General features: G+C 39.8%; 1 protein-coding gene across 7 annotated transcripts in view; it reads right to left on the bottom strand.

Moving 5' to 3' along the window:
• Positions 1 to 26,877, bottom strand: part of PDE3A (phosphodiesterase 3A) — a 268,394-nt gene that overhangs the window by 24,690 nt on the left and 216,827 nt on the right. For all 7 annotated transcript variants that reach the window (XM_075505830.1, XM_075505786.1, XM_075505840.1 and 4 more), the window contains exons 4-11: positions 24,080 to 24,234; positions 19,357 to 19,472; positions 15,331 to 15,550; positions 11,360 to 11,445; positions 10,754 to 10,923; positions 9,283 to 9,420; positions 3,657 to 3,768; positions 116 to 229 (exon numbers count right to left, since the gene is read on the bottom strand). In XM_075505830.1, coding sequence (XP_075361945.1) covers positions 116 to 229; positions 3,657 to 3,768; positions 9,283 to 9,420; positions 10,754 to 10,923; positions 11,360 to 11,445; positions 15,331 to 15,550; positions 19,357 to 19,472; positions 24,080 to 24,234 — 1,111 coding nt within the window. The remainder of the gene's footprint in view (positions 1 to 115; positions 230 to 3,656; positions 3,769 to 9,282; positions 9,421 to 10,753; positions 10,924 to 11,359; positions 11,446 to 15,330; positions 15,551 to 19,356; positions 19,473 to 24,079; positions 24,235 to 26,877) is intronic.

Here is a 26,877-nt window from a genome sequence, read left to right as displayed (position 1 = left end):
AAGTCTACAAAACAACAAGTACCGCACACAGTCCTCAATTGTTGGCTTTCTTACAGCAAGTTTCATGACAAAAACTTTAAAAATACAACATAGATACTTGCACATTTAAATATACCTGAATCGCTTGCTGACCCATGATCATTAATCACAGTTGGGAGTCCTGGGATGGGCTGAGTAGTAAGGTACCAAACGGCATGTAGAACATCAGTTGCATGGATTCGGTTGTGATCTGTGATACAAAGCAAATGACCCTGCTATTAAACACGAAGGATATTTCCAACAGAGGGAAATCAGCACCATCTAGTGGGTACTGCGTGGCAGTCAGTCGAGCAGAGACAAATCAAACATTATCACAAGCATGGAAAACAGCTGTGTCCTATAAATGCGGAGTTTTTCTTCTACTAAACTTGAAGCACATTCAATGGTATGTCTCACACCAGTCAAGAAAGAGAAAACAGCAGAGAAGCAGTGGGATCTGCAATTTAGGAAACTTTGCAAAGCAAGTGTTAAACAAGGAGCCTGACCTGTGCTACCAGCTCCAATGCTTTACTCCAGTGGTTGCCTTTAGCTAGTTAAATGCCATCGGGTAAATATGCACTGTTAACCTCTGATTTAAATGAAATCAGTGGGAAAGTCTCATCCACTTCAGTGGCCAGATTTCACCTAGTTTCTAAATACAAGGCAGGTAACACTTACCTGACTCTACCTGAGCAAATTTAGGTGCTGTGCTAGCAGCTGCACTGCAAAAAAAATCAAACTCGGGATACGTGTACACTGCACAGTTTAACCAGGTTCTTCTGCAGTTTTCTGGCCAGAGATAAGAGTTCAGGCCTTAAATCCTGTAATCTGGCTTACTACAAGCTCTCTTTGCAGAAATGAGAGATAAAAGTCACCCCAAGGCTCCTACCACCAAATCCTTCAAGGCCAGATAAACTATCCCACAATCAACACAAATGGCTGCAAAAGAATCACATGCCAGTTCAGCACAAATCATCATCTAAACATATGCTAGCAAAAAGCAACCATGATGCTGAAAGAGGGGTAATGCTTTGCTGCACCAGGACCAACGCTTACATCTGGGATTAAACCACTGAAGGACAAGCATTTCAGCTTGTGATTCAGGATCATTTTGGGCAGAGCACAGGTATCTTCTACAGGGGCTAGCTAAACACAAAGAAATCTGCTAATCTAAATGATAACCTGTGGCTACATTACTGCTGCTGCAGTTCTGGAAAGATGCATTTCAGAGGACAAAGCACAAAAACGTGGGACTCCACCGCTGGGTCACCGCCAGCTGTAAAACTCACAGTAATTGGCTACACCTCTAGGTAATCAGTCATCTTAGTTGGAAACACATTGGTAATACCAACCAGTCATGTGTCTCTCATTGGCAAACCAACTGCTGGAACAGGCTTGATGTGAACAGGTGAAGAACTAGGTTAGATTAAGAAGATAACGGTCAAGAATCAGGGTAACACTGGACATGATATGTATCCTTCATTAGGAAAAATTACCAACACACAAGTCCAGAAGCCCTCTCTAAGAAGTAATAAGTAAAGTTGACCAGATTCACGAGGGGTGAAAGGACCTCTGTACTCTGGGGGAGTAGAAGGGACTGGCAGCAAGATGTATAAGCAACCTGGTTTTATACCTGCTGCATCCTAAAGATAAGCAGTGTGCAGCTGACAGAGGGTTTCTCAGCACTGAAGTTGAACTTCACCCTAAGGCCACTCCTTCTGTGGGAGAAAAGGAAGGAAGGAGAAGACCTGGGATGGAGAAGGCACCCTGGAGAGCCATATTTGCCCTCTTGCCACTGCTATGGGATGGATAATGCCTGCTCCTGCTGGGAACAGCCACTTGCCCTCTCCAGAGCAGCACTGCTGAGCCCACATTTCTAAGCCCTGCCATTAGTGGGGCAGCAGCCGCCAGACTGCATTTCCTGGCCCTGGCAGAGGAGGGCTCACCATCTTGCTGACCCTACGCTCCAGTGCTCGAGACAACTGCCTACTTTGTGCCTAAAATCAGCAGAATCCTGCCTGCCAAGGGCAGACGCGTGTAACACAGAAAGGTTTATTATATTCACAATTTGCAATCACTTTGCCTACTCACTAAACGTCAACATGATGTCATGCCACCTGGCCCTTTTATTTACCCCTTGCTTTCCTCTCTTGCTCTCCTTTGTCTTCCCTGTGACCTTCCCTTTAAATACTTGTTAGTGACCACTAGCTGAAATTTTTAACAGCAAAACAGTAAGCAGCATAGGAATGGTTATTTTTGGAAAGAAGTAAAAAAGGAAGGAGACTCCTCTGCCCTGCCTTCCTTGAAGAACATCTCTCCTGAGGTACTAATCTCCTCACGCAAAACCTAGAGGATGGCCCTGCGTAGGGGTCTAATGCTTTTCTCAGGAGTAAAGGCTGGATTAGCCTCTTGTGAAACTTGTAGTGATTTAATCCAACTGGGATAGTCACCATTAGCTTTGTGTGAATAAAACTAATGTTCAGTTCAGCAACCAGAAGAAAGAAGTGGTTAAGCCCAAACAAGTTGTTTTGGTTTTTACACCTCCACAGAAATGAAAAACTGGAAGGTAAATTAATTTTGTATTAGACAAAATATTCCACTTTACTAAAATGAAACACACTTAAGAAAAAACAAGGAAATGAAGGGCTAGATTCACAAAAAATCCTGAGACTCTGTGAATACTTAAATATTTTAAACAAAGAGGAATGGCTCCAGTAGGACAGACAGACTGTGGGACATCCACCTATAACCCCCTCAGGCTATAGTCTGCTGCTTCAAACACAAGGAAAGATTTGAAATTTGGTCTCTCACTTTCCCAGAAAAGAGTCCAAACCACCTGGCTGGGAAGCATTTTGAGGTAGCTTTCCCTCAATCCCTCCCACTGTAGCTGTTCCAATTGGTATTTAATATTTTGAGAGAGAGACTATATGACTTATTAAACCAATGTTTCAGACATTTTTCTGGGAGGTGGGAGAAAACAGGGTGTCCTATATTCCTCAACATTGGGATTACCTGCCAGCTAAAGGGGTAATAACTCCCTCTCTCCTCCTGGAAAAAAAGCGTCTTTCACAGTTGAAGTGGTTTGGTAAATTTGATTTGAATTAGTAAATACTTTGGGGATGACTGAAAGCAGGTTTTTCAGTGAATAAATGATTCACACTGAAAAATATCATCTGAGCTGTAGTTGCAGAAGAACAGGATGCACTCGTCTACTTGGCATATCTTTTCTGCTTTACAAAGCTCATCTCCTTTGGTAGCATAGCACTGCTGTGTAAAAATCCAAACTGCTTATGGGGGGGGCAATGTTTCAATAAACTCCAATTGGGGCACTGGGGTACACTTGCATCATCAGGAAACAGTTCTTTGTACCTATAGTAGCTTTACAGGGTTTTAGGCTTGCACAGAATTTGCCACGAATTATTATGAAACAACATGAAACATTAAATGCAATGAAAAAAAGATGAGAGGCTGTGGTTCTGCACCAGCCTCTGCCTAGGGTGTCATCCATTTGGTCGTGATGTAGCAGAAGAAAAAATGCAGCTGTTATAATGAGAGAAGAAAGGCTCCAATAAGAAAGTGTGTGGAAAATAGCAATGCTTCCTTAAAGTTTTGGGTATCTGCCGGGAATTTTTACTTACAAGGTATCTCTCGGTATCCACATTCCAAGGCATGAAAGTAGTTCATAAATTCCCTCACTGGGATTTTAAAGGTTTCAAACAGCCCCATGTCTTCAAAAAGCCTGTATGATACCTGAAAAAAACCAAAACAACCGTGCTGCTAAATAGACCAGAAAAACTCCAAAAATTAGATATAAAAATCATTCTGTCGAATTACTGCATGAAAACCTGCTTTCCTGGTAGTATCTTCTCAAGTACAACTGATCCAGCTATAGCTGCAGCTATTTGCATTTCCATAGGGATGTGGCCACATAGCCAAACAGACAAGTTATTAGTACCAAACAGTCCTCATTCCTTCATTACACCCTTCCAGATGTTCTTCTCTTCCTTTTAGGCATGTGGATCCCCCAAATTTTTCAAGCACCTCAGAAACATACACACATAAAGGAAGGTATCCAGAGGTCCTTAGTGTCTTGGGAAAAATTTCCCCACTAACTTCTCCAAGGAGCATCCATGAGTCAAATCAATTCCCAGAAAAGGCGGGAACAAGTGAAGGAATGACAAAAGGAGAGAATAATTCGGATCCTATGCATTATCTCCTTTCCCTCTTCCCCATTTTGGAAGTGAAATGGCAAAAGTGACTTCTCCAACAGGATTTCAGAGGTAGCAAGCGGCCTAGGAAGCAGAGCTGCTCCAAGTGTTCCTGCATGGAAAGATAACTGTAGACATCCAGGAGAGGATATATTGGTAGGGAGAGTATGATGGATGAGTGAGGGGGTGTTCAGGAGAGATGAGTGCTCAGAAACGTAGACAGCAGCTGCTGCAAAATGGACACTTTTGAACACAAGTTTGAACTTGACATACAGAACAATAGGACATAGTAAAATTACTGCCTGACCTTTTAACTTCTTTCACAAATTAGACCCCGAAGCCTTTCAGCTTCTTTATTTATTTACTGCTGTTAGCTAAACTCTGTCCTTTTGATGACATCTGTCTGGTAATGATCTGCCTAAAGCTAAGCAATTTAAAGTACATTTGGAATGATGAGTGCTATACCGATAAGAAATTGTTTCAAATTATGTTTCATGTTTCACACCTGAATGTAAATCAAACACCTATCCACAGCCATTTCTTTCTGCATATTGCGTACGTAGATTGGGACCTGAGACTCGCACTTGAAGTTTAATGAACAGAAACTTCAAATGTCCTGCCACTGTGGGTTTTTATAGTAAGAATAATAAAAAAGGATATGAATTTGCAGCATTAATGATCTTCCCCCTGCCCCCTCCGCCGTTAGTCATTCCCTACCAGGAAAAATCTGCATGTGAATTAACTCTGGCACAGTATTGCAACAGGCAGTGATGATGCAGAGGGAGGTTGAGCGTGGTGTCTGACACCATCCAGGATGCCCCTCTAATGACACATATCTGACCGTCAGGGTTCTGCTGGTGGCCCCAGCTCTTACTTCTGTTCCTACCGTCATTGTTAAGTGCCACTAGCAATGCAGTCAGAAAAACCACTCCTGGTGGTAATTTCTCTGCTCGGCTGTTGGCCATAAAGTGAAAAGCTCTTCACAGCAAAGGAGCAAGGGAACAACTGAATTACAGTGTTCTGGAAGACACAAGCTTAGAATAAAAGGTAGGGCCTGTAGAAGGCAAAACATTACTCTCTGAAAAGCCCATGGGATCCTCCTGTATTGAGTGAGGCAAAGTGAAGAGACTCACTTTATGCATAATTGGATTAGAAACTCCATAGAATTCTGTTTATCTATCTGGAATCATGGCTGAAGTAAATCAGCCTGGGATTCAAACTGTCAGCTACAGAGAGATGAGGGGTTTTACACTCTAGTCTTAGATCACTGAATGGTGAGCTTCATATTTCCAGCAAAATATCCCTGTATAAAAAGAGGAAGCATAAAGAAATATTATTCTGCAGGAACAACCCTTACTAGTCTACACCACCAATACTAGACAGGTATGTTAAAGCATGTCATAAAAGCATATTTTTCCCCCACCTTGGACTTTGGGGGGCAGGAAATTCCACAGCAGTTGAAAAGAAGCAAAGCTGACTGTGATGCATATGAATGATAGCTCTTCCCCATGACTTGGAGTAAAATGGTATTATTCTCTGTGGTCATTAGAAAACATGAACAGCCAAGCAGGTCATTTAGACATTTTTGTACTGTTTTCTTTCTTTCTCTCTTTCTTAGCAAATGGGGAGGAGGAAGGGTTAAGGGCAGATCAAAAAGAGGAAAAAAAGGGCATTTATGTCTTCCAGAAAGTCAACTAACTAAATTCTTTCATTTTAAAAAAAAGGAACACTGTGCAGTTTTGTTTATTCATTGCTCTGGATTAACTCTTTTTAAACACTTCCATCTTTTAAAATCCTTCCTTCCCAAACCACATGCTGCTTCATGAGCTCCCTGGGAGTTACTGAACCACGGGCTGAGCACGGTGCCCTCACAGCTGCAGTGCGGTCCCCACTGCCAGGGACAAGCCCAGGGAAACTCCAACAGCCGCCAGGCACTTGGCAGTGGATGCTCCACACTGCCTCTTCCCCACCGCCTCCATTTTCTGCTTGTCTCTGCAATGATTGCTAACACTTGAATGAATCATTTATAACTCAGATACTTCTGGTGGTGCTGCCTGAAGAAGGACAAGTGCTTCTCCCGAATGATTCCTAATGGAAGCTTTTTTGGAAATGGGGATCATTATTGACACGTAGCTCCTCTCCTGGGTGTTGCAGGCACGCATAGGTGGCTCTTGTTAGAGGATATGTGCAAAGTTCAGGTTAGCAGTTCCCCACTCGTTGTTTGCAGGCAACCCTCTTGCACTCCTTTTTTGTCTCTTGTATTTTTTTACTGCAAACGTGTTTCTTTTAAGTTGCTGGCACCTGCTCTCTGGCTTTGAGAAAGACAACTCCTCACAAGGGCTGCTGTGACAGTCCTGGGAATATCCCATCCCCAAAGATTGATTTCCCCTCGCTCCTTTGTATAATGGCTGCAGCTTCTCTCTGCAGAAGTCAGGCATGATGATGAGATGAGCAAACATTCCTCTTGGCACTACCCAGGGATCAAGTCACATGCATTGCAATGATGCCACCCCGCCTCGACACTGCTCATGTACCAAGAGCATAGGAGTGTCACCAGCATGTCTCATCTCTATGGGCCTAGTAATAAAAGCTAGAGAGAGACCTTGACTTTAGCCTATTCTTTTTCACTTTAATTGCTTTCCAAAGAAAATGAGTTTCTCTTCCACAGGCTTTAGTTTTACAGGAGCTGTAAGAAGAGTGCTAAGTGTGACTGAAGACATTATCTTAACTTTATGGACTGTTGTGAAGCATCAGTTCAGTTGGAGAGCTTTGCTGTTCCTTTCTGAAATGAGACGGTTATGTAAATTCCTCTCTAACCCCTATCATGCATATTTGTTAGTGCCACATTTAGAGTGCTTTCCACTGTACTTTGCACAGATGCTTTTATGGCTGCTGACTGGTTTGGGGTCTTTTTATATGTCTAAACCAATTTAACATTCCAAAAAGAAGAAACAGACATCTCAAGCAGCTTTAAAGATGCTAAGCCAGCATTTGCTTTCTAAACTGAATGCTTCCCTAGAGGCACGTGTCAACTCTGCTTTGTTCCATCTCATAAATTTAACCTAGCAAGGCAAACATAGTTAATTCAGCTTGTTAATTTACTTATTTTTAATGGATGAGTCCATTTAATGGCAAAATACAGAGAATAAATCATTAGAGCTTTTGTTTTCCTTTGTTTATGATATCCCAGGATTTAAAAATTATACAAGAAAAAGACAATACTTTTAGCTGGAGAAAAAGATTAATTTATTTTAGTTCTCTTATTTCTGAAAATAATTTTGTTAGGAACATATGAGTAGGTGGGGGAAAGAACTAAAGGAACTATCTTTATTTTATGAACAAGGTTGAACTTGCTATATTCTGCTCTGAGGCTGTGGAAGTTATTACAAACGGCTGTTACAGAAAATGTTGAATTTTGATCACAGATACTATTTATTAAAGCTTCACTATTTTATTTCACAGGCCTCATTTTGTGGCACTGCAAAATGGAGAACGTGCTCAGAACCTGTGCAAAAAGCAGATGTTGGGAAAAAGAATGTGGAGTTTTAGTGCAAATTGAGGGAGGCACAGGGGAATTGTCCTGAGAGGTACAGAACTCCATGCAACTTGGTAAAGTACTTAAAAACCCTATAGAGGCACCCATGTAAAACCAGCACACATTTTGGCTCATCCAAACTGTTAGTTATGCCATTAAAAAAAAGGGTTTTTTTCCCTTATGTTTCATTTTTCGTTCTATAATGTGCTTTGCTGTTAGAAAACACCATGACCACTATGATTTAGAAAAGCATTTTAATCACACGCTCACTGTGCAAAAGTGTCTCAATGATCATCACTGAATTTATCTCAATATCCACATCCAGCCACAGTTTCCCTGTTTCTCTAAAATTAACCTAGAGAGCTGGCAGGCTGGTTAAACATATATGTTACTTGCCAAGCTCCAGAACGATAAAAGGCAGACCACAGAATAAATTTGAATTCATGCTGTGGTTTTCCTGGTTGACCACTGGATAATTGAATGTAGCTGAATAATAGTTAACTACCAAGGGACCAAGATTTGATACAGCATTCTCTGGAGCTTGTTGCACCGAGATCTGCCTGACACACTAACCTCTGTGTTTGTGGAGGGTGTTAATTGTCCCACATTATACCAATTAACATAATATCTTCTTTCCAGCAGTCATCACTACATAAAGCCTTGTAAAGTGACACTAGATCAGATTCTCTTGGGGTTTTTTCCCCTCCATCCCTAAATAGAATTACTTGCTTTTCCTGTTTAATAAACCTCAATACTTCCGTAAGAAAAAATGGCTAATTTGTCAGTGTGCCAGGAAAAGGGGCATAACAGAGCAGAAAGTTCAGCCAAGAAAGTGATTATGGAAGTGACATTAATCGTGCTGGGTAGAGACGGGTTGTGTCAGTACCTGCATTCAATTTAAAGGAGAGAATGAAAAAACGATAGTTGAAAGCAAGACTAGTAAGCTTTCACATCCTGATTCATAGTAAATTAGTCTTCCCTATGTAATAACGATATGAATTTACTATCAAAGTGCTGACTCTTTAAAGGTGAGAGAATATTGCCAGGACTGTTTTCCCCCCCACTTCCTGAGACCTTGCTTTCTTGCACAGCCTGACTGAAATCTCCAATATAAAAAAGGACCAAAATTTTCTATTTTCTGTATCAACTGAATATATTTACTGCTTAGCCCTCCCACGCTGAACCCCATGAGAAATCCTTTCACAAAGAACTCAGTAAGGGGTGGCAGTACCTCCTGCAGATAGAAGAGAATATTCAGAAAGGTTTATGTAAACTCATTGGCAGAGAGCAGCAGGCAAAATAGGTGTGTGTGGGTTTTTTTCACATTTTTAAATGTAAAAATATATAAATTTAAAAGTAAGGAATGTAACGAGATGGAGTTCATATTGTCAGTTTTGAATTAGGTGGCAGGGTTCATAATTCATTGGATGACCAGCTTGTAAGGACAATAGGTCCTAGGACTATTTTGTCTAAAACTGTCAATAACCTAGCCAGTCATGGCAGACAAGATATCCTTCTTACCTGACTGAGAATCCGACCACATTTCTTTCCGATTTTTTCCACCAAATCAAAGATTGGGAAGTTCCAACTATTTAGCTGCTCCATCAGGGGATCCAAGTTGTCCATAACCAGAGGCTCAGGAGCAAGTACAGGCTTGTCCTATGCCAGAAATCAGAATAAAGAGAAATTTTAGTTCTGTGAAGCACCTCATGCAAAAATTTATGCTCTTAAAAACTAAGGTCACATTAGCATCATCTGTAAGCCGATTGTACTTGACTCAGCTCAGCAGAGATGTCCCCATTTCTACCAGCCCTGCAGCTAGTCACTCTCCTTTATAATTTGTTTCACTTGAATGAATAGGAAAGTCTGTATATGAAACATCAGTCTCTGAACTTATCCATGAGACACATTCATTCATTCATTCATGGGAATCATTCATTCATTTCCAAGGGAGTCTGTCTTCTTCATTGTAAAATTCGCCACAGCACAGAGGGAAAAGCGTTCAGTTTCTGCTTCCGCATCAAGACCCATTCGTTATAATCTAACATGGCTAATGGAGTTTGGTCCAAGTGAAGACTTGTACTTCTCAAACTGAAACTTACCTGTTTTTCAAGGTTTGCAAATAAAAGATGGGGTGGGCTCCTCCTTTCACATTTCTCCCTGTATACTTCCTTGAATTTCATTATTACTAAGAAACTGTACATGAGTAAATGCCAAAATATCTCAAGAAAAATGCCTTCTCTCAGCATGTCCAACACCAATTCAACAGATTACAATAAATTTTTCAAGAGCTCATGCTAACTTAAATTTATTAATTCAGTTGTACAACGGGCTGTGAAAAATTTAACTAAACAAAGCTTTCCCTCTACATCTCAATCAAGCTTACAGCTGAATATAGTAGTTGTGAGTAGATCAGCACTTGTTCACCATACTGCAATGTTCTTCTGTTCAAGACATACACCAACAATAATATCATGTAGAACCCTCAGACAAGTGTTAATTTATTTTAAACTAAGGACCGCGATATATACTAGCCAAGATTGCAAGGCCATTGAGAAGCTGAAGTGGCTGAACAGGAAGACTATGTATCATGCTGGCAGTCTGAGAAGATAATTTCTCTTCCTTCCAATCTATTCCCTTTAAAGGCAACACTAACACAGAAGCCAAACATTTCAGAAATGCCTAATGCCAGATCCATAAACTTATATTTATTCATCAAAATAGATGGTTAGTGTTTCATAAGTGGCCAGTGCTTAGCAGCTGTTGCACATTTCAATGGTTCCTTTCAATTCCTGAAAGTCAATCCTCCTACTGCAAGGTAGGAGCCTGCTGCAATTGTTGCTTAAAACCATGGTCACAATCTTTAGACAGCCCTAGGAGTTTTTTTGTGGGGGGGTTGGGTTTTTTGGTTGGTTTGTGGTGTGTGTCCCCCCCCTGCCCCCAGTGTAAGTATACACTCAGTCTTTGTGCCAGTGGAACTTAAACAAGCTACCTCAGGTGGTATTAAGGGATGCAGAATGATGGTCTCAGGCGTGTACGTCCTACAGACAGATCCCTTCCGTGTCTGCTCTTTGGAGCAATCTGTCTCATCATCATTTTGTACGATATCGCTGCTGTCACTGTTGTTGGTCTCATAGTCAGAAGTGGCTTGCGCAGGATCATCTGCAACACAAATCACAAAGCTTGTTGTGTGAACAGCAAGGATTGCATCAAAGTCATCCTGTGACCTTCTGAATAATAGCAACAGAATCTCTGACTCATAATACATATGTGCTGCTTGGCTGGGTCCAAAGTCAGACAATCTGTCCAAAGGCATCAAAGCATATACCCTGCAGAGTGTAAAAAGATGGGATCAGGGATTGAAAAAAATTTTGAGGACCGTTATTTGAGCTGACTAGGTTAGATGAGGGAAACCGTATTTCCTCTATATTTTAACTCTATTCTTCATTAGCATTTTGCACATGTTGTACACACAAAATGAAAGGAGCCTCAAAGACAGTTTGTATGGTCTCACCTACGTATGTCCTCCTTTTATGACAGACAGTGAATAATTACTGAATTTTAAGGGATGAGGAGTTTTTGATGGACAAAGAATTACCTGTTCTGTTCAGGGTGTGTATGGTACCATCATTTCTATCTAGCGTCCCGTCACCAGCTTCTATTTGGCTATAGGGTCTCCCACAGCTGAAATACATCAAGAAACATGCACAATATAAAGAACCATGTGCATTAGACAGTCTTATGTAAAATGACTTCCTGCCGACAGTGTAAGATTATGTCATACAATACAAGCTATGGTACAGGGTGCATCCTCCAGAGAAAATTACAAGACTGAGCTGAAGTTTTATTGGAAGTCAGGAATGTAAAAAGACAAAAATACAAAAAGACCTTGGATTAACTGGCCATGACCATTAAATCTGTGTTGCCAACAGTAAACCTATACCATGTGGTATTTTTTTTTAAATGAGTTTTTTATTCTCTAAGTTTATCAGTACAAAAAAAATCCCCTGGTTTTGTACTACAGCTGCCCTATAATCATAAATTAAAATGATGAAAATGTGCCAGAGTGCCATACAATCTTATATAATTCAGTTTGAACACAGTCATGATGTGGCTTTACTCTCCTTTTCTTGCTTAAAACTTGAATATGTTCCTCTTAAGGAGGAAAGAGGTATTTTGGCATTACTTCAGTGACAACATACCAAGTACATCAGAACCAAGGGGACATTTTGGACAGAACATGAGGTAAGTGATCTGGCATCCAGACATTTAGCAAAGAAACAAGAAGACAGTTTGCTTCATCATTCCCAGAACAGAAAGATGTTGTGGGAGGGATCACAATATCATGGCCTTTTTAAATGCCTGGCTCTTCCCTTCCATTAAAATGCTTTATTCCTTGTGTGTGACTCCCTTTAAGCCCTAAACGTGAATTCAATACCAGCTGGAACATTTCAAATTACAATGTCCCAATATGATTGAGCCTAGGACCTGAAGGAACAATGATGTATCATGAACACATGAGAGAACTTAACAAATCTGAAGCCTCATTTAGCAGCATTATATCAAATCTGTCCATGAAAAACTGACATTTTAACATTTCTTTCTCTGGCTTGAGTCAGTATTTTGTGGCATATCTTATATACAACAGCCTTTGCAAAGCAACTATTACAAAATTATTTTGTTTGGTCAAACTTTGTACTAGAAACTTTGCACCAATGTAAGTTCACCATATAAGAATGGCTGAAATCCTATGCCAGATGGCTTTCGACTGGGTCATTCAAAACATATTCTGGAGCTTGGTATGCCCTGCAAACATAATGAATTCCTGAAAGAATTTTAAATAAAAATACAAATCTGTATACAGTTATACTTGTAGTGCATAGCCAAGCAAATAAATCTTGTATCACTCAAGTTTACAAACAAGATGAAAAAAATGTATTAATTTCTCTCTCTCACATTCCTTGTGGTTTCCATAAGGTCAATGCTAACAAGCCAAAATGTGAAAGTAAAAGAGAAAGAAAGCCTTCGATTGGTTGTAATGCTACAAGGCTTTTGCATCATTATGAGTGTATCTCTTTATTTCCAGAACATACGCAAACTCACACTGATTTAATATGTATGGTCCACATAAAACACTATATTAAAAAAAATTACTGAGCTACCTAGTAGAACACTTGAAATCTGCTCTATGTCAGAAGTAAACGTGCCCATGCAACTTTAACACAACCCCCTTCATGCATAGGCATTATAATATATTTCTTAATCACAGGTTTGTTTAACATTTTTTCCACAGGATTCCTGCCTCATCCACTAAGCAGAATTAAAAATGATTACCTATAAGTTATTTTAACAGCATTGTCTAGTATATGTTCTTGTGTAATACAGTTTTCAAACTCTGCTGTCCTACCACATTTCACTTTGTAAGTAAAAAAAAAATATTACAGTAAAACTGCTGTCTTGATGCCACTGCCTGGGTGGATCTGATTTAAAGCACTGAACCCATCAAGAGTTCATTTGCTCTGTTGTTGTTGGGGGAAGGATTGGCTTGGTGGTGGCAGAGGTTTGCTGACTTGGTATTATTTTGTAGCAAGGCAGTTTTTTTGGCAGTAAATGTAGGGGATTGCATACCATGAAGGCTAGCAATCTACACGTGAAAGCTCAAACATTTATTTCCAGTGTTTGCTAATTTAACTCTCTCAGCTTGTCTTAGCTATTTAATTTCTATGGGTTTTTTTTTTTGTTTTGGTATGGTTTTTGTTGTTTTTTTTAATTGTGCTTACATTACTAAGGGGTGCATTATTTATGTGCTGTTGGTTCAGCTTGTTATCTGTGGATATGACATCTCTATATACCAATGGCTAGAAATGTGACAGTGCTTACGATTTTTCAATGGATGTTAAAGGGACAGTTACTTTTAGTAATAGTGGATGCCAATTCTACTAGCAGTCATTACACCATAATATTTTAAATACTGTGTTTGTTTCAAATAATCAACAACAAAGCCTATGTCAGCAATGTAACTATCTGTAATGCTTACACAGTCTAAGTATTTGAAAACAAGGAAATTAAGAACCTAAATATGCTATGCAACCTACGTAGATTGCATAAGACAGTAGCCACATAAAAGCTAATGAGCATTTTATCAATGATTACATTGAAATCAAAGTCTACAAATATCAAGAAAATATATTTCATTACTATCTACAACAACCCTACGTTGATTTTTTTTTTTTTGAGATTTTTTATGCAACTGTTAACTGTTCTCTTTAATGGAAGGCTTCCAGTAATCATTGTTACTAGTTAAAGTAATAATATTTTGTTGAAGTAGTAATAAAGGCACAGTTTAATAGGACAGTAGCACATTTATGGTATATTTCTTATGTGTAATATAGTGTTCATTTCAAACGAATCAGTGCAAGTCCCAGTTTTGCAATACCTTTGAAAACCTTTGAAAAGCATTTAGTTTCTATTTAGTCACCTAACTACGTCTTAAAAGCCTGTCAGGATCCTAGTCTGAACTCCAGTGAAGATGACTCCCTTGAGCAAACTTGCAATCTCAGTTGTAACTTTCTCAAACCCACTTCCGAACCTTGCATGCAGCATACTGAGACACGTCCAAAGTCACATGACTGAAGCCAGAAACTAAAAACTATTTCCAAAGATAGTCAAACTTGATAACATTTAACCGAGCACATTGCCTCAGATGGTGCTGTCTGCTGGCTAGCCAATAATCACAAATCACTGACTACTAGGAACAAAAGTAACATGTAATGAGTAAGATAACCTTGAAACTGCACTGGAACAGGCTTCTAAATACCAGTGTTTCCCACTATTCTGAACTGGACACATATTGTAAACTCCAGTAATCTAATTTAGCAACTGTTAACATAAGATAAGCAGAACAACTTTTTTTCCAAAATGCTGATTTTCAGGGCAGGTCTATGTAATCTAATAATGGGCTACTTTAAAGTGTGAAATTAAACTGTGTTACTGTAACTCTCAGCAGTAGAAAGAACTCACCTGCAGCTGATTTCCAAAATAAATCCCAATGCTACATAATCTGACTGTGCCCTACAGAGGGCAGGATCCACCCTTTCTGAGAGTGTGTTCAAAATTACATAGTCTTCAGGCATTGTTGGAACACCTTTACCAGAAGGCTACAGAATCCCTAGCAGTCAGATTTTTCTATCAAACATCAGGTGCCTGCTGTGAAAGACTTGGCCTGTGACCTGAAAGCAACTGTGTTAAAGGCATGGCATGACACACACAAGTTGTTAACATGATATCCAACTTTGGGATCTGCAAGTTAGTGATGGAGAATTTATTTATGAATCAGACTGTGCATCTGCCATGAGCAAAAGCTGTAAGTGTAGCTAACCGTCTTGCACTTTAAAAGCACTTTGTAGCATCAATCTACACAATTACTCATATACTAAGAACTGCTTAGATATGGTGAAATATCAATACACAATACCACAGCAAATCACAAAAACTTGTATGTAGGCCAAAAGAGCTTGTTTGCGAGAACAACGTGAAATGATTCCAACACGTATCAAATTACTATCTTACCTGCTGCAGATGACAGAGGGGCTGATAATAGGGTCTGACAGGCTAGGTGCACTCTGAGTAGAAGTTAAGACTTTGTGTGGCTTTAAGCCTTGCTTAGTGTCAGTATCTGTAGAGTCTGGAAATGACACGGAAGATGTTTTTGCAGTAGGACTTGTGGCAGGTGTCCCCTGAATCGGTGAATGGCATGGGGAGGCGAGAGGTGAAATATTTGGCGGGATACCTGGCAGGAGAAAAGAAGAGTCTTGTCAATTAACAGAAGTGGCAGATGGTTGTATGAGTTCACTGTGCAGAAATACTCCTCTTGAGATGCACAGGTACCAGCATAGCTTCCAAATGGAAAAACCCTCCTCCACTCTGAGCCAAGCCCATGGCTGTCACAGAGAGATGAACCTCCATTAATATCAGCTGCATCTACCTGCCAAAGATCTGGCTCAACATATGAAGCATATTCTCCCTGTTGAGTAGGATGCACTAACTGGCAGGCATGAAATGAAAGGCATGCATTAGTGGCACGACTATTGGTATCAACATGTTCTAGCGACAGAGACACCAAACTCCAAATAGGCAGTTCCCAGACCCATCTGCAATTTCTCGTTGCTTCACTATCTCCATCTGTAAAGCAGGGACAAGAAAGACTTACACATATTCCCAGCAAATTTGAATTTCTTCATGTGTGAAGACTAGCAATAAACCAAAAAACCCAATATTTAGTAGTCATACATTATATGAATATTGTCATGGTTTAACTGCCGAAACCAGGACAATATAAAATATTGCACTTATGGTGCCATTTCCACATTCCTCACAGATCTTGGGCTTGATCTTGTGCAGCTTGAGTTTACTTTTCAATATCTGTTGCTCACTATGGGAGACTTGTGACCATTACCTCTACCACATGGTACTGTACTCCTGAGCTAGTGTATCGGAAACTGCCAATATCCACGTGTGTGAACGCTAGCAAGATGTAGTTCTCCCTGTCCCCTATTCTAAGCACCACTGCCAAGATGAAATGCATCAGCCAGTCCAGCGCCTGAGACAAAGTGCCTCTTTCTCTTCAAATCCACTTTATATTTTCTAGTCTCAGACAAAAAGGTGCCATTCACAATAAACTGCAGGGGAGCAAAGATAATCTATCTTAAAAGGAAATGCATGTAAATTGACTTAACCTCCTGAGCTTTGTTCTGAAGTTTGTAGGAACTCAGCCCCTGTTTATTTACCATGTTCATCTTCAAAGCCAAATGATATAAAAAGCTTGGGAACTTTAACTGGTTTTATGTTTGAATTGTGCCCACTATCTAAATGCATTCCAGACACAAAAATTATCTTAGAATAAGGCAATATGTTGATCTAAGTTTATGAAATACTAACCTTGCAGGATATATGTGTATAGTTCCAGTGGGTTTTCCTGATAACAACTTACTGTGATATGAGGTTAAAATATGATTTACTGTTGACAATCCAAGAGTTAAAAATAATCTCTGACAGTTACTACACTATAATTTTGAGATATCCAACATCTCCTAAGTTCTGATTAGGGTATTTCTTCAGCAAACATGTGGTATGTATTACTGTCTTAATTCAATGATTGCAACTAGGATATTATGCTAGTCTTGAGATCAGAAACCTACAGCCTACAGAGCAATTAAAAAGTTATCAGATTGCCTTGACATATGGAAATTGCTTTAAAATACAGAAAGCCTCTGTTTCACATTTACTAATCCTTTGAGATATCTGCTTTCCATCCAAGAAAAATATGTCTTTGAAAACATTTCACAGTCTGTTAGTTGCACAGGGGATTGAGTTGGATTATTACCTATTATCATTGAGCTATATGTTACCCAGTAATCTCCATGACTGTTAGAGAATACACTATATGTGGTCATCTTTCAACAATTTAAAGCAAGTCCTGGGAATTTAAACAGCAATTTTCACAATAATGTTTCTAATCACAGCTGGCTTTCTACTGCTAGTCTGGGCTCCTGTCTCTTGAAATATGTTCGGTTGTGGTTTTTTTTGAAAGATTAATTTGCCAGGGTAGGTAACCAAAAATAAATAAATTTACCAGAAAAATGCAAATGTACTTTCAATAATCCAACATTTAACCATTTAGTGGCAAAAGTGAGAGAAAACTTGTCTTGCTACAGCAAGGAATTTTGAACGATCAACATAACAGAAGATGAATAATACAAGGACATCTTTTTTAAGTACATCCATCTGCTTAGGTCCTCCAGAACTTTTATGCACGTGCAGTGTTGAAGAAATAAAACAGTAACTTCAATGTGATGTGAAATTACATATGAAAACACTTGAGTTTACCTCACAATTTTGGCAAAACAGGTATAGCTAGCAATATTTTAAAATGCTAATGTTTTCATGCATAATTAAAGACACATTTTGTAAATTAAGATTTACAGATTTATCTAGATCAGCTTCTACGAAGAATTATTATATATTGCCAATGGAGCTAATACATAAAAGTCTAATTTATATTAACTAGTGCAAATTGAAGCAATTCTTTAGCTGGAACACAGAAACAAATTATAATTAAAAGTGCATGATTGCAAATAGTCTAAAACATCAGAATATCAGTCTTCTGCATAAAATGCTGAGCCAAAATTTTTACTCCTGTGAATCAGTGCCCCTAGGAATTGCTTGTGATGGAATGGAGCTCTCCCTTCATCACTGGGAAGCTCGTGTCGTTGGGCAACAGAGATGACTATTAACACTTTCTCGAAGCAGAAGAGACTAAATGTAAAACTGACTGATGGGGTTGGTAAGTTTCATTTTCCATGTATAAAATATTACACCCTCCCCCACCACTTTCGAGTTAATAGGTTCATCTCTGAAAATCACAAGTCCAAGTTGGATTTGTTTTGTTCTAAAACAAACTCCTGGATTCTTGGTACTATATCTCCATTATTTTCCAGTTTCAATTTTATTCATTTGCCTATGTGCCTATTATCTTTCAAGATAATATCGTGTTACTTAATCTTCACTGTGGTATAACAAAACAGCTTCTGTACAAGAGGAGATTAAATAAGCTTCAGTTTGAAAAGGAGATGTGATGTGACAGTGTTAGATATGCAGAATAACTGCGCCGCCATATCTTCAAACCCATCTCTACGTTTGGGTTCTCTGACTTTTCCGATGTCAGGCCTCAGGCACCTATCAATTTCCATCTGATGTCTGGGCGGCCAATATCTCTGAATAACATTGTCTCAACTTATTCTGTGTTTGGAAAAAAAAAGGGCTGATTTAAAAAAGGAAGTCCTTGTGATCATTTTGAATTACAAGTTAAAGCATGGGTAAACATTACTTTATCCTGCATTTGTACAGGGAAGAGAACCACATTACTATGGATTAAGACTGATTCATGGATGTCATACTGCACATTTCATTATCAATTAAGAAGTCGCCTTCTCAATTTCCTTCCCTCAGTTAAAACAGGAGTCATTTTTTTAAAGGCCCTAAATGCTAAGTAAAAAACCCCATATTTCTCATCTCTAAAAATCAGTAAGAACTACCTGGACTTTCTCAATAACGAATATATAGATAGACCTCTGAGTTAAAATGGCTGTGTCTTGGATATATTTGCATAAGACAGGTCAGTTGCTGCCTACAGCTCTGAATGGCATTATGTAGATTATGCTTCAAGAAATCTCAGTCAGGTAATATACACAGACAGTTAATTTAACAAATGTTATACAAAACACTCTGTTCTCAGCCCTGTTGTAGTCAAGAGAATTACATGGATACAAATCACAACAGGGTTTAGTATTGCACTTGCCACATCATGTCATGACTAACCTCTATAAATCGTAAAAGTCGAAACATTTGCAATGGCATCACTATGAGCTATAATATTTTAAGCCACTGTTTTTTTTTTTTAATAAAGGAAATAACTATATTTATATTGGTGGAAAAATAAGAAAAGACACAGATTGGACAGAGAGCAAAAGCAGCTGCACATGCAAGTCACGGGGAAGCAGATAAGCACGGCTGACAGAGCCACAGATGCCCACTCACCTTGCCGGCTCTGCCTTTTGGTATTCAGGTGGTTGGTAGAAGACATGGCATAGGAGGTGGAGAAGGACCTACTCTTTGTGATTGTCATCAGAATTGAGCTGTTCCAGGAGTCAGCGCTGCAAAACCAGAACACAAACAAGCATCGTTCAACGCAGTAAAAAGCCTAAATGGCAGATCTTAAGAAGTTAGGAGCCACAGTAAGAAGTAGGCGATACCGAGCACGAAATCTGACGAGGAAAACAGCATCTATCTGCTGGCCGAACTGCTATTTGTGAGGCGCTCCATATTGTATTCAGCAAAAATATTTACAATGCAGACACTCCAAAGCTGGACTTCCTTCAGTGCTCAGGCCTATTCACTTTATTTATACAAAGATGTCTTCATTATATTGTTCTGACAGTACAGAGAGGCTTAAAAGTTGAAATAAGTTAAATTTATATTCTCTTTTAACGCCTCCTTACAAAAGCCAGAAGTTCTCACTGTAAATGAAAAATCAGCCTCCTTGACTCCTCTGCTGCAACCACCGAGGCAGATACCCAGTAACCCTTCGGGCACCGGAGGAGCTCCTCAGGGGGCTGGAAGAGGCTCGGAAGAGCCCTGCATTGCTGTTGCTACTGGTGTGCCTCTTCTCTGGGTGAAGCATTCATGCTCTAGCCAACTGAAACGCATGCTGCATCCCCCAAAAAATCCTGTTGACAGACCCTGAAGACATTGGTCACTGATCCAAGAGGAACTTACTGAAGGCAAATAGGGTGCATGTGTCTGTGTGTGTGGGGAACAAATGCTGGTCCCCTGTGCTGGTTCCCTACAACAGGATGGGTGTATGCTTTCAGCCTTCAGGCTATAACTGTGTACCAGAAGAGGCCAAATACTTCCGTAAAGCAAGAGAATTGTATTTATCATTGTTTTCCCGAATGACACTTATCAAATGTCAGCTGCTTGCAGGGATGTAGCACTGGCTGTTATCATGAGGCCTATGACTTCTCTGGACAGATCTGCTAGGCCTCTCAGGCTCCACATTTCTCCTCACAGCCTCACATCCAAGTGATGAGATGACATGTAAGACAGAAGACAGCCTTTTAAAGCAGCCTACTCCCAGCTGAACTTGAAAAAAACAAGTGTTCTGAAAGAAAAAAGCGTGTAATATTGTCTCAACTCTACAAATGCCTTATTGTTTTGGAAGACCAAGCACTACCTACAAAAATATTTGCTGGTTGTCTCAATTGGCTCAAATTCTTATAATCTGCGATGAAGTAAGACAAAGAAAGAATCCAGTTGCTTTTTAATTTTTTTTTTGTTTGGTTTGTCTTGTGGTTTTGTTTTTTAATTGACAGGAAGAATAAAACACACTGGTCTACTGTAAAGAAAACCAAAACCAAACCAAAACAAAAACCCCAAACCGCATTCTTTGACTTCTTAGGGGAGAACCACTGGATATAGAATTGACTGAGGGAAGGAATGTGGAAGCTCTAATTATTTTTCCCAAATCATTTGAAGCTATAGGAGGACCATGTCTTACCAGTTTAGTGACATGGGGCTGGAAGAATACAGGTTTACTAATCTTAAACAGAGATTTAAGGGGGCTTTTTGCAAATATGTGAGTATAGAAATCTAGAGGTGATGCCCCAGACTGTGAGGAACAAGTTGCAGATTTTGTAACTGCAGAATCTGCCACAGGGAAATTCCAGTGTCATTTCCCCTCTCCTACTCTTCAAGCCATGAAATGTTTCTTTCTCTGTGACCTCTGGCATGCTTGAATTTGGTACAGAGGAAGTGGCAGATAATCAAGACTTTTTTTTTCCCTTCAGTTCAAAATTCTTTTCCTTGAAAGCAAATCTGTATTGGTCTGCCAAAATTTTTAAAGCTAGACTTATAGGATTCATTTTTCCCCTTTCTGGAATACACATTGTTTCTCCTACTGTAAAAGAAGAACTGCAAACAGTAGGCTGGGAGGCTTGACAGAGCTATAATTATACAATTGGTGACATTAAACGTAGGAAGAATTGATAGCCTGCTTAGTTGGCTCATCATGCAGAGTTATATAACAATCGTAGAAAAGGACCAACAATAATATTTAATAGCTCTCCTTCTCCCTCTGATTCCCATCTTAGGATGCTTACATACTACGTGAGAGTCTGGGATCAACAATATAAATCAAATGCACCCTGGGAACCACAGGCCAGTGACTGAAGAATATTTCCATTTGGTTATAGCGTCTTTATATTTACTTTTACTGAGATACATGGGACTCCTCACAAAGGGAACTTTGGCTAACCACGTATTTTTCTTGCACCAGACATTCAGTGTACTCTGCAAGCTGCCTTGAGCACCTACACGCCCTGCACGAGAGCCTCCTCTATGGGAAAGGTTTACGTATCTGGAAGAAAGGCCAACCAAAGCAGCTCTCTGGGGCTGCATTCACCCAGGCTATCCAACAGCAAACACTGGTGATGTCGGGCCTTCCCAGGCCCTATCTTTTTCTCCACTACCGGCACCAAATTTTGAATTGCAGAAAAACATGTGAGTTTTCTGATATCACGGCTCTGAATTCTCTTCTTGAATTTGGTGCTTTTGCTCTGCTCTTCCTTTCCCCACAGCAAAATATGTCTCCACATTGTCTCCTCATCCATCAGTTCCAAGATGATAGCCCTGGCTGAGGTAGGGAGGGGACCTTTATTCTCACAGGGTGGCACCATAACTACCAGCCTGCACGACTGACTGCCCTCCACCCTTCCTCTGAAGGCTCTGCTCCTTTCTGACTAGAATAGAAAAATAGTCATGGAGCCAGAAAGGAGGAAATCCTGTTGAAATAGCTAAGCAACATATCATAGTTAACAGTGCCTGGGACCCAAGCCTCTCTTCCCACAGACGAGTGCCCTTCCCACAAGACTAACATCCATTCAACTCCTTCCTTCACTGGCTGCTACTGGATTATCTGCAGCAGCCCTTAACCCTGTGGAGGGTTAAATGCCGCTCACCTCAGGCTATCTGGTAGCATAGAAGCCCCCAAATGCGAGGTACCTAGGTCTGAATGCCCTCAGGCAGATAAACAACTTTATTAGGGTAATGCTCTTCAAATGCCCTAAACCAGTCAGCTGCTGGCTGTAAGCAGCTGAGTGGACACTACTTCTCTCTCTCCATTTCATGGGAGGACTATGTATTCTATGATATTCGCTCAGGGATCAGGCCCTGAGAAAGCCAGAATGGGTAAGAGTGAGCAGGAAATACCTAACTGATATAGTCAGTCATGAGGGACTATAGCCAGAAGATAAAAACCCGTCTCTTCAGAACAGTGAGAACTAGTGTGCTTCTGAATAACTCTGAAAGACTTTCAGGGATGTGCTTTAGGCAACCGGAACTAAATTTTGGTTTGGGCACAAAATGGAATAGGTAGGTACCTCAGCCTATGCAAATCTCTTTGCAGATCTAGTGCTCTGTTTCTACGATGCACTATATGAACATAACCTTAAAGTGTATATGTCATGATTGAATCCAGAACTCTTTTTCCCAGCAAGACAAACAAACAATGTACAATTCCTCCAGTGATTTTCCTGAAATTCATTTCAAGGCTTTATTAATTATTGTAGTTGCGACTCTTCCAGTACCAGCACCTGCTTACAGAACCCTTGAAAATATGGGGCATCTTAAATGAATAAGTAAATAAATACATCATAAACCGAAGCGGGCACTCAGTCTGCACCCCAACAAAACAGCCGTGTGTATTTGCTTCTTGCAGCAAATTAGGAAAAGCCTTTTAACTAGATGGGACAGTTGGGATTAAGGATGGGACAGTTGGGATTCTGAATCCCAGAAGCTAAACTCTGTGGTCAACAGGAAAGAAGGGTTCTACTGCAGTGCTTAAAATTAGGGAAAGTACAGCAACCATCCTGCAAGAAAACTTTACACTGCCCATTTCGTATTCAGCTTTGCTTTCAACCTCTACTAGCAAATCTTCCTTTGTAATTTTACTCCTAGATTATACCTTTTTTTTTCCCAATGGTAAATAATCTACTTTCTTCTCTCCACTAAATCACTTTTTGACTTATCTAACTCAATGGTTTTTATTTACCATCTATTGCTGGTATTGCATTTGCATAAGTTCATTCAGGGAGCCCTAAGCACTTCTTATATTCTGGAATTAAGTGCGTACATGGGATGCAGGGCATGTACAGTGCTGTATGGTTTGATGATACTCCATTTCTATGGACAGAAAACCACAGAATTGTGTATTTTAGGAGGGTCCACTTAAAATCAGGGTTTGTGTTCTGGAAGTTAGTACCTAGAGGATGGAGAAGTGCTTTATGAACTGGTTTAATGACAGGACCACATTACTAGGTGTGTTCTTAGAAGTGATGTTCAGCAGCTGGGTTACTTGTTAGAATTTTTTCTTGGCTGGGCAATACCCATGGAGGAAACAGCTGCATATCGAGAAGACTTTAACCAGATACCTTGCCTTGTTTCCAATTTTATTGTGCAATTCTGCACTTTGCTAGCATAAATAGATTTTTTTAATTATTATTATTATTTTGCTTCCCAATAGTAGGAATAGTTTTAACATAATCTGACTAAAATTGGGAATGCCACTTTGGCAACCCAATTTAGAGAAACATGAGGAAGTAGTTCTAACGCACTTTGCAGTCAGCATTTTAAGTGAGGGACACCATCACACAGAACCAAAGCAATTTGCTCAAAGAGAGACATGAGAGAAGAGGTAATTTGTAACCTGGATGAAGATGATTCATGAGGTTTGATGCTGGCACTGCGATCCCTTCTCACTGGAGCTGGCTCCAGTGTAGGTAATCCTGTGGCTGATGTTGTTGTGGTCCAAGTAGAGGACACTCGTCTCAGCAGTCCTGGAGGCAAACTTCTCCGTAAGCGCTAGAGAGAAATCAGTTGCTTAGATTTTATATAGGCTTACAAAAACTTTAAACATGCAGAAGAAAAACACTTCCATTTCATCAATTCTGCCTGACAAATCTAGATTCTCCCAGGTATTACGGTGCCTACTTTCTATGCAAATCAACACAGCTAGTGCTTTAAAAGCTTGGAGGGTCTGGATCATCCTCCCTATTTCAAGTTTAAGAAAAGGTATATATCCACAGCTCCATAGCCACAGATGTTCAACACCTGGAGCTCTCACTGGAGTCAGCCAATGTTGGTTGTGCTCTTTAAAAATTTTGGTTGTATATGACATGGCCAAAGGCACTTAAACAAGTCATCAGGGCCACGAAGGTGACTGAGGTATTGGAGCACCTGTCATAAAAGGAACGGCTGAGAGAGCTGGGATTGCTCAGCCTGAGGAAGAAAAGGCTCAGGGGAGATCTTATCAATGTATATAAATACCTGAAGGGAGGGTGTACAGAAGATGGAGCCAGGCTCTTTCCAGAGGAGTCCAGTGACAGGACAAGAGGCAATGGGGCACAAATTGAAATACAAGAAATTCCATTTAAATGTAAGAAAATAATTTTTCACTGTGAGGATGATTGAACACCGAAAGAGGTTGCCCAGAGAGGTTGTGGAATCTACATCCATGGAGATACTACCCAAAACCCAAATGGAAATCCTGAGCAACCTGCTCTAGGCTGAGTCTAGAGAAACCTGCTCCAGGCTCAACTTGCTTGAGCTGACGGTCTGGACTAGATGATCTCCAGACTGGACTAGACGATCTCCAGATGTACTTTCAACCTCAACTATTCTGTGATTTAAACTGTCATGAATGCTCAGAATCAGAGATTCAAGGCAAGAAAGGTTGTAAGAAAAATAAGTGAGGGGAGCTCCAACTTTTCTTCCTGCCATATATACCCAATCCAAAGACCACCCACTGAAATAAAATTTTCATGCTTTGGGATATGATGTCTCCTGAAAAGCTTAGAGAAAGCATCACTGTTTACAGCAGATTTTTCTTGACCACCGTGCATTCTTCTTTCAGTTGACTCTTCCTTTTCTCCACTAACAGGACTCACATTGTTTTTCTGAATTTTTGAAGGCAGAAATAATAAAGGATGATGATAGAGAGTCTTTGTGAATCCAGATTTGCTGCCGCAGATGCTATAATTTTGTAAGATGTTTCTCTTGTAGTTCGTGTGAAGTGTTTATAGTTAAGAACTAAAAAAATATGTCTCTGTTATAAAGAGCTTTGACTTTGCCAGAGGGTTAAGAGATATGAGATGGAAGACACCTGTGGTTCTGAAGCTCAAACTCACAGATAAATATGTTAACATACTATCTCCTTACCCAAAATGCTCAGTGTTAGATGCTTAAGTTAAAGACCCTAAATCTATATTTAGACACTCAAATAAAGGACTGCAAACTATTAGTTTTATGAACTGTCATACATTTAGGTCAGTGAATTCTTCAGTCAAATTAGTTCTCTGTAGCATTAACTCATTTCTTCATCCTTTATTCCTCTTCTCCTCACTAGGTATTATGCAACAGCAAACTGGTATCTGTTCACTGTATTTGCTCATGTGATGGCAGTGTTCCTCCACTTAACTCTTCCCCTCAGAGCCTAGAGTACAGCCATTATAGACATGTACACTAAAGTAAACTGGAAAATGCACTCAAAAACCTGTGAACATGCATTTCATATATACAGCTGCTACACAGGCAAATAGGGTAATAATTATCATCACACTAAAATATATTAAAAAAAGAATCACAAGTGTTGCAATTCAGATGGCAGGAAATGCTGGAATGAATGCTGGCTGTGCCATTTGAATTGTTAAAACTTAAAAGCATTTGCCTGTGCAATGTACTCTGCCTATATTTAATTTTACAAGGGAGACTGCAGTACAAAAGTATTTTGGTTCAGTTTCAAAAGTGAAAAGTAAGCCTTCAAGGACAGCTAATTAGCAACGAACCTACAATTCAAACTACTTCAAAGCTGATGTGTTCTTTCTAGTTGTTCACTTACTAAATGTGGGTGGTTAACACTGGTTATTTCCTGTCAGATTCCTGAGCATTCATAAAGCCATCTGTCAAAGCAGTAATATATATATATATATTTGGTTCAGTCTTCTTTTTCTTCTCAAGACTACTTCTCATGAGCTCACAATATTTGTCATACTAAGTACTGTGGTGATCTGTTTTGTTTGTTCGTTTGGTATACAACATTTTAAACTTGATCCAAAGCACCTGGAGGTCATCGATAGAGACTTTTTCATTGACTTCTAGAGGTTTCACACCTCTAGCTAAGGGAAGGAAGAAGAGACTGAAATTCATACAGAATTCCAAATTCTGATCTTCAAAGTGGACAAAAAGGTCCCTCATATTAGTACTTAATTCCCCACTGCTCATTAATTAGGATAGTCACCCCACATGCAGTGGCTCAAATCTTTTCAATGGGAGGGGACTTTCTGTGTGAGAAGTAATGGGGCAGACTTGCGAGTCTGGATGCTGAAAGGCTTTTGCTTGCTCTGCTCCCTATCATTTCTTCTCTCTTAAGCTCCAACGAACACCTGCGAGGAAATATGCACACCATCTATGTGAGCTATCCTGTGTCGAAAATCATCTTCTAAAGAC

The sequence above is a fragment of the Mycteria americana genome, chromosome 1 (genome assembly GCF_035582795.1).
Source record: "Mycteria americana isolate JAX WOST 10 ecotype Jacksonville Zoo and Gardens chromosome 1, USCA_MyAme_1.0, whole genome shotgun sequence".
Lineage (NCBI taxonomy): Eukaryota > Metazoa > Chordata > Aves > Ciconiiformes > Ciconiidae > Mycteria > Mycteria americana.
This window is presented reverse-complemented; position numbering and strand designations above follow the sequence as displayed.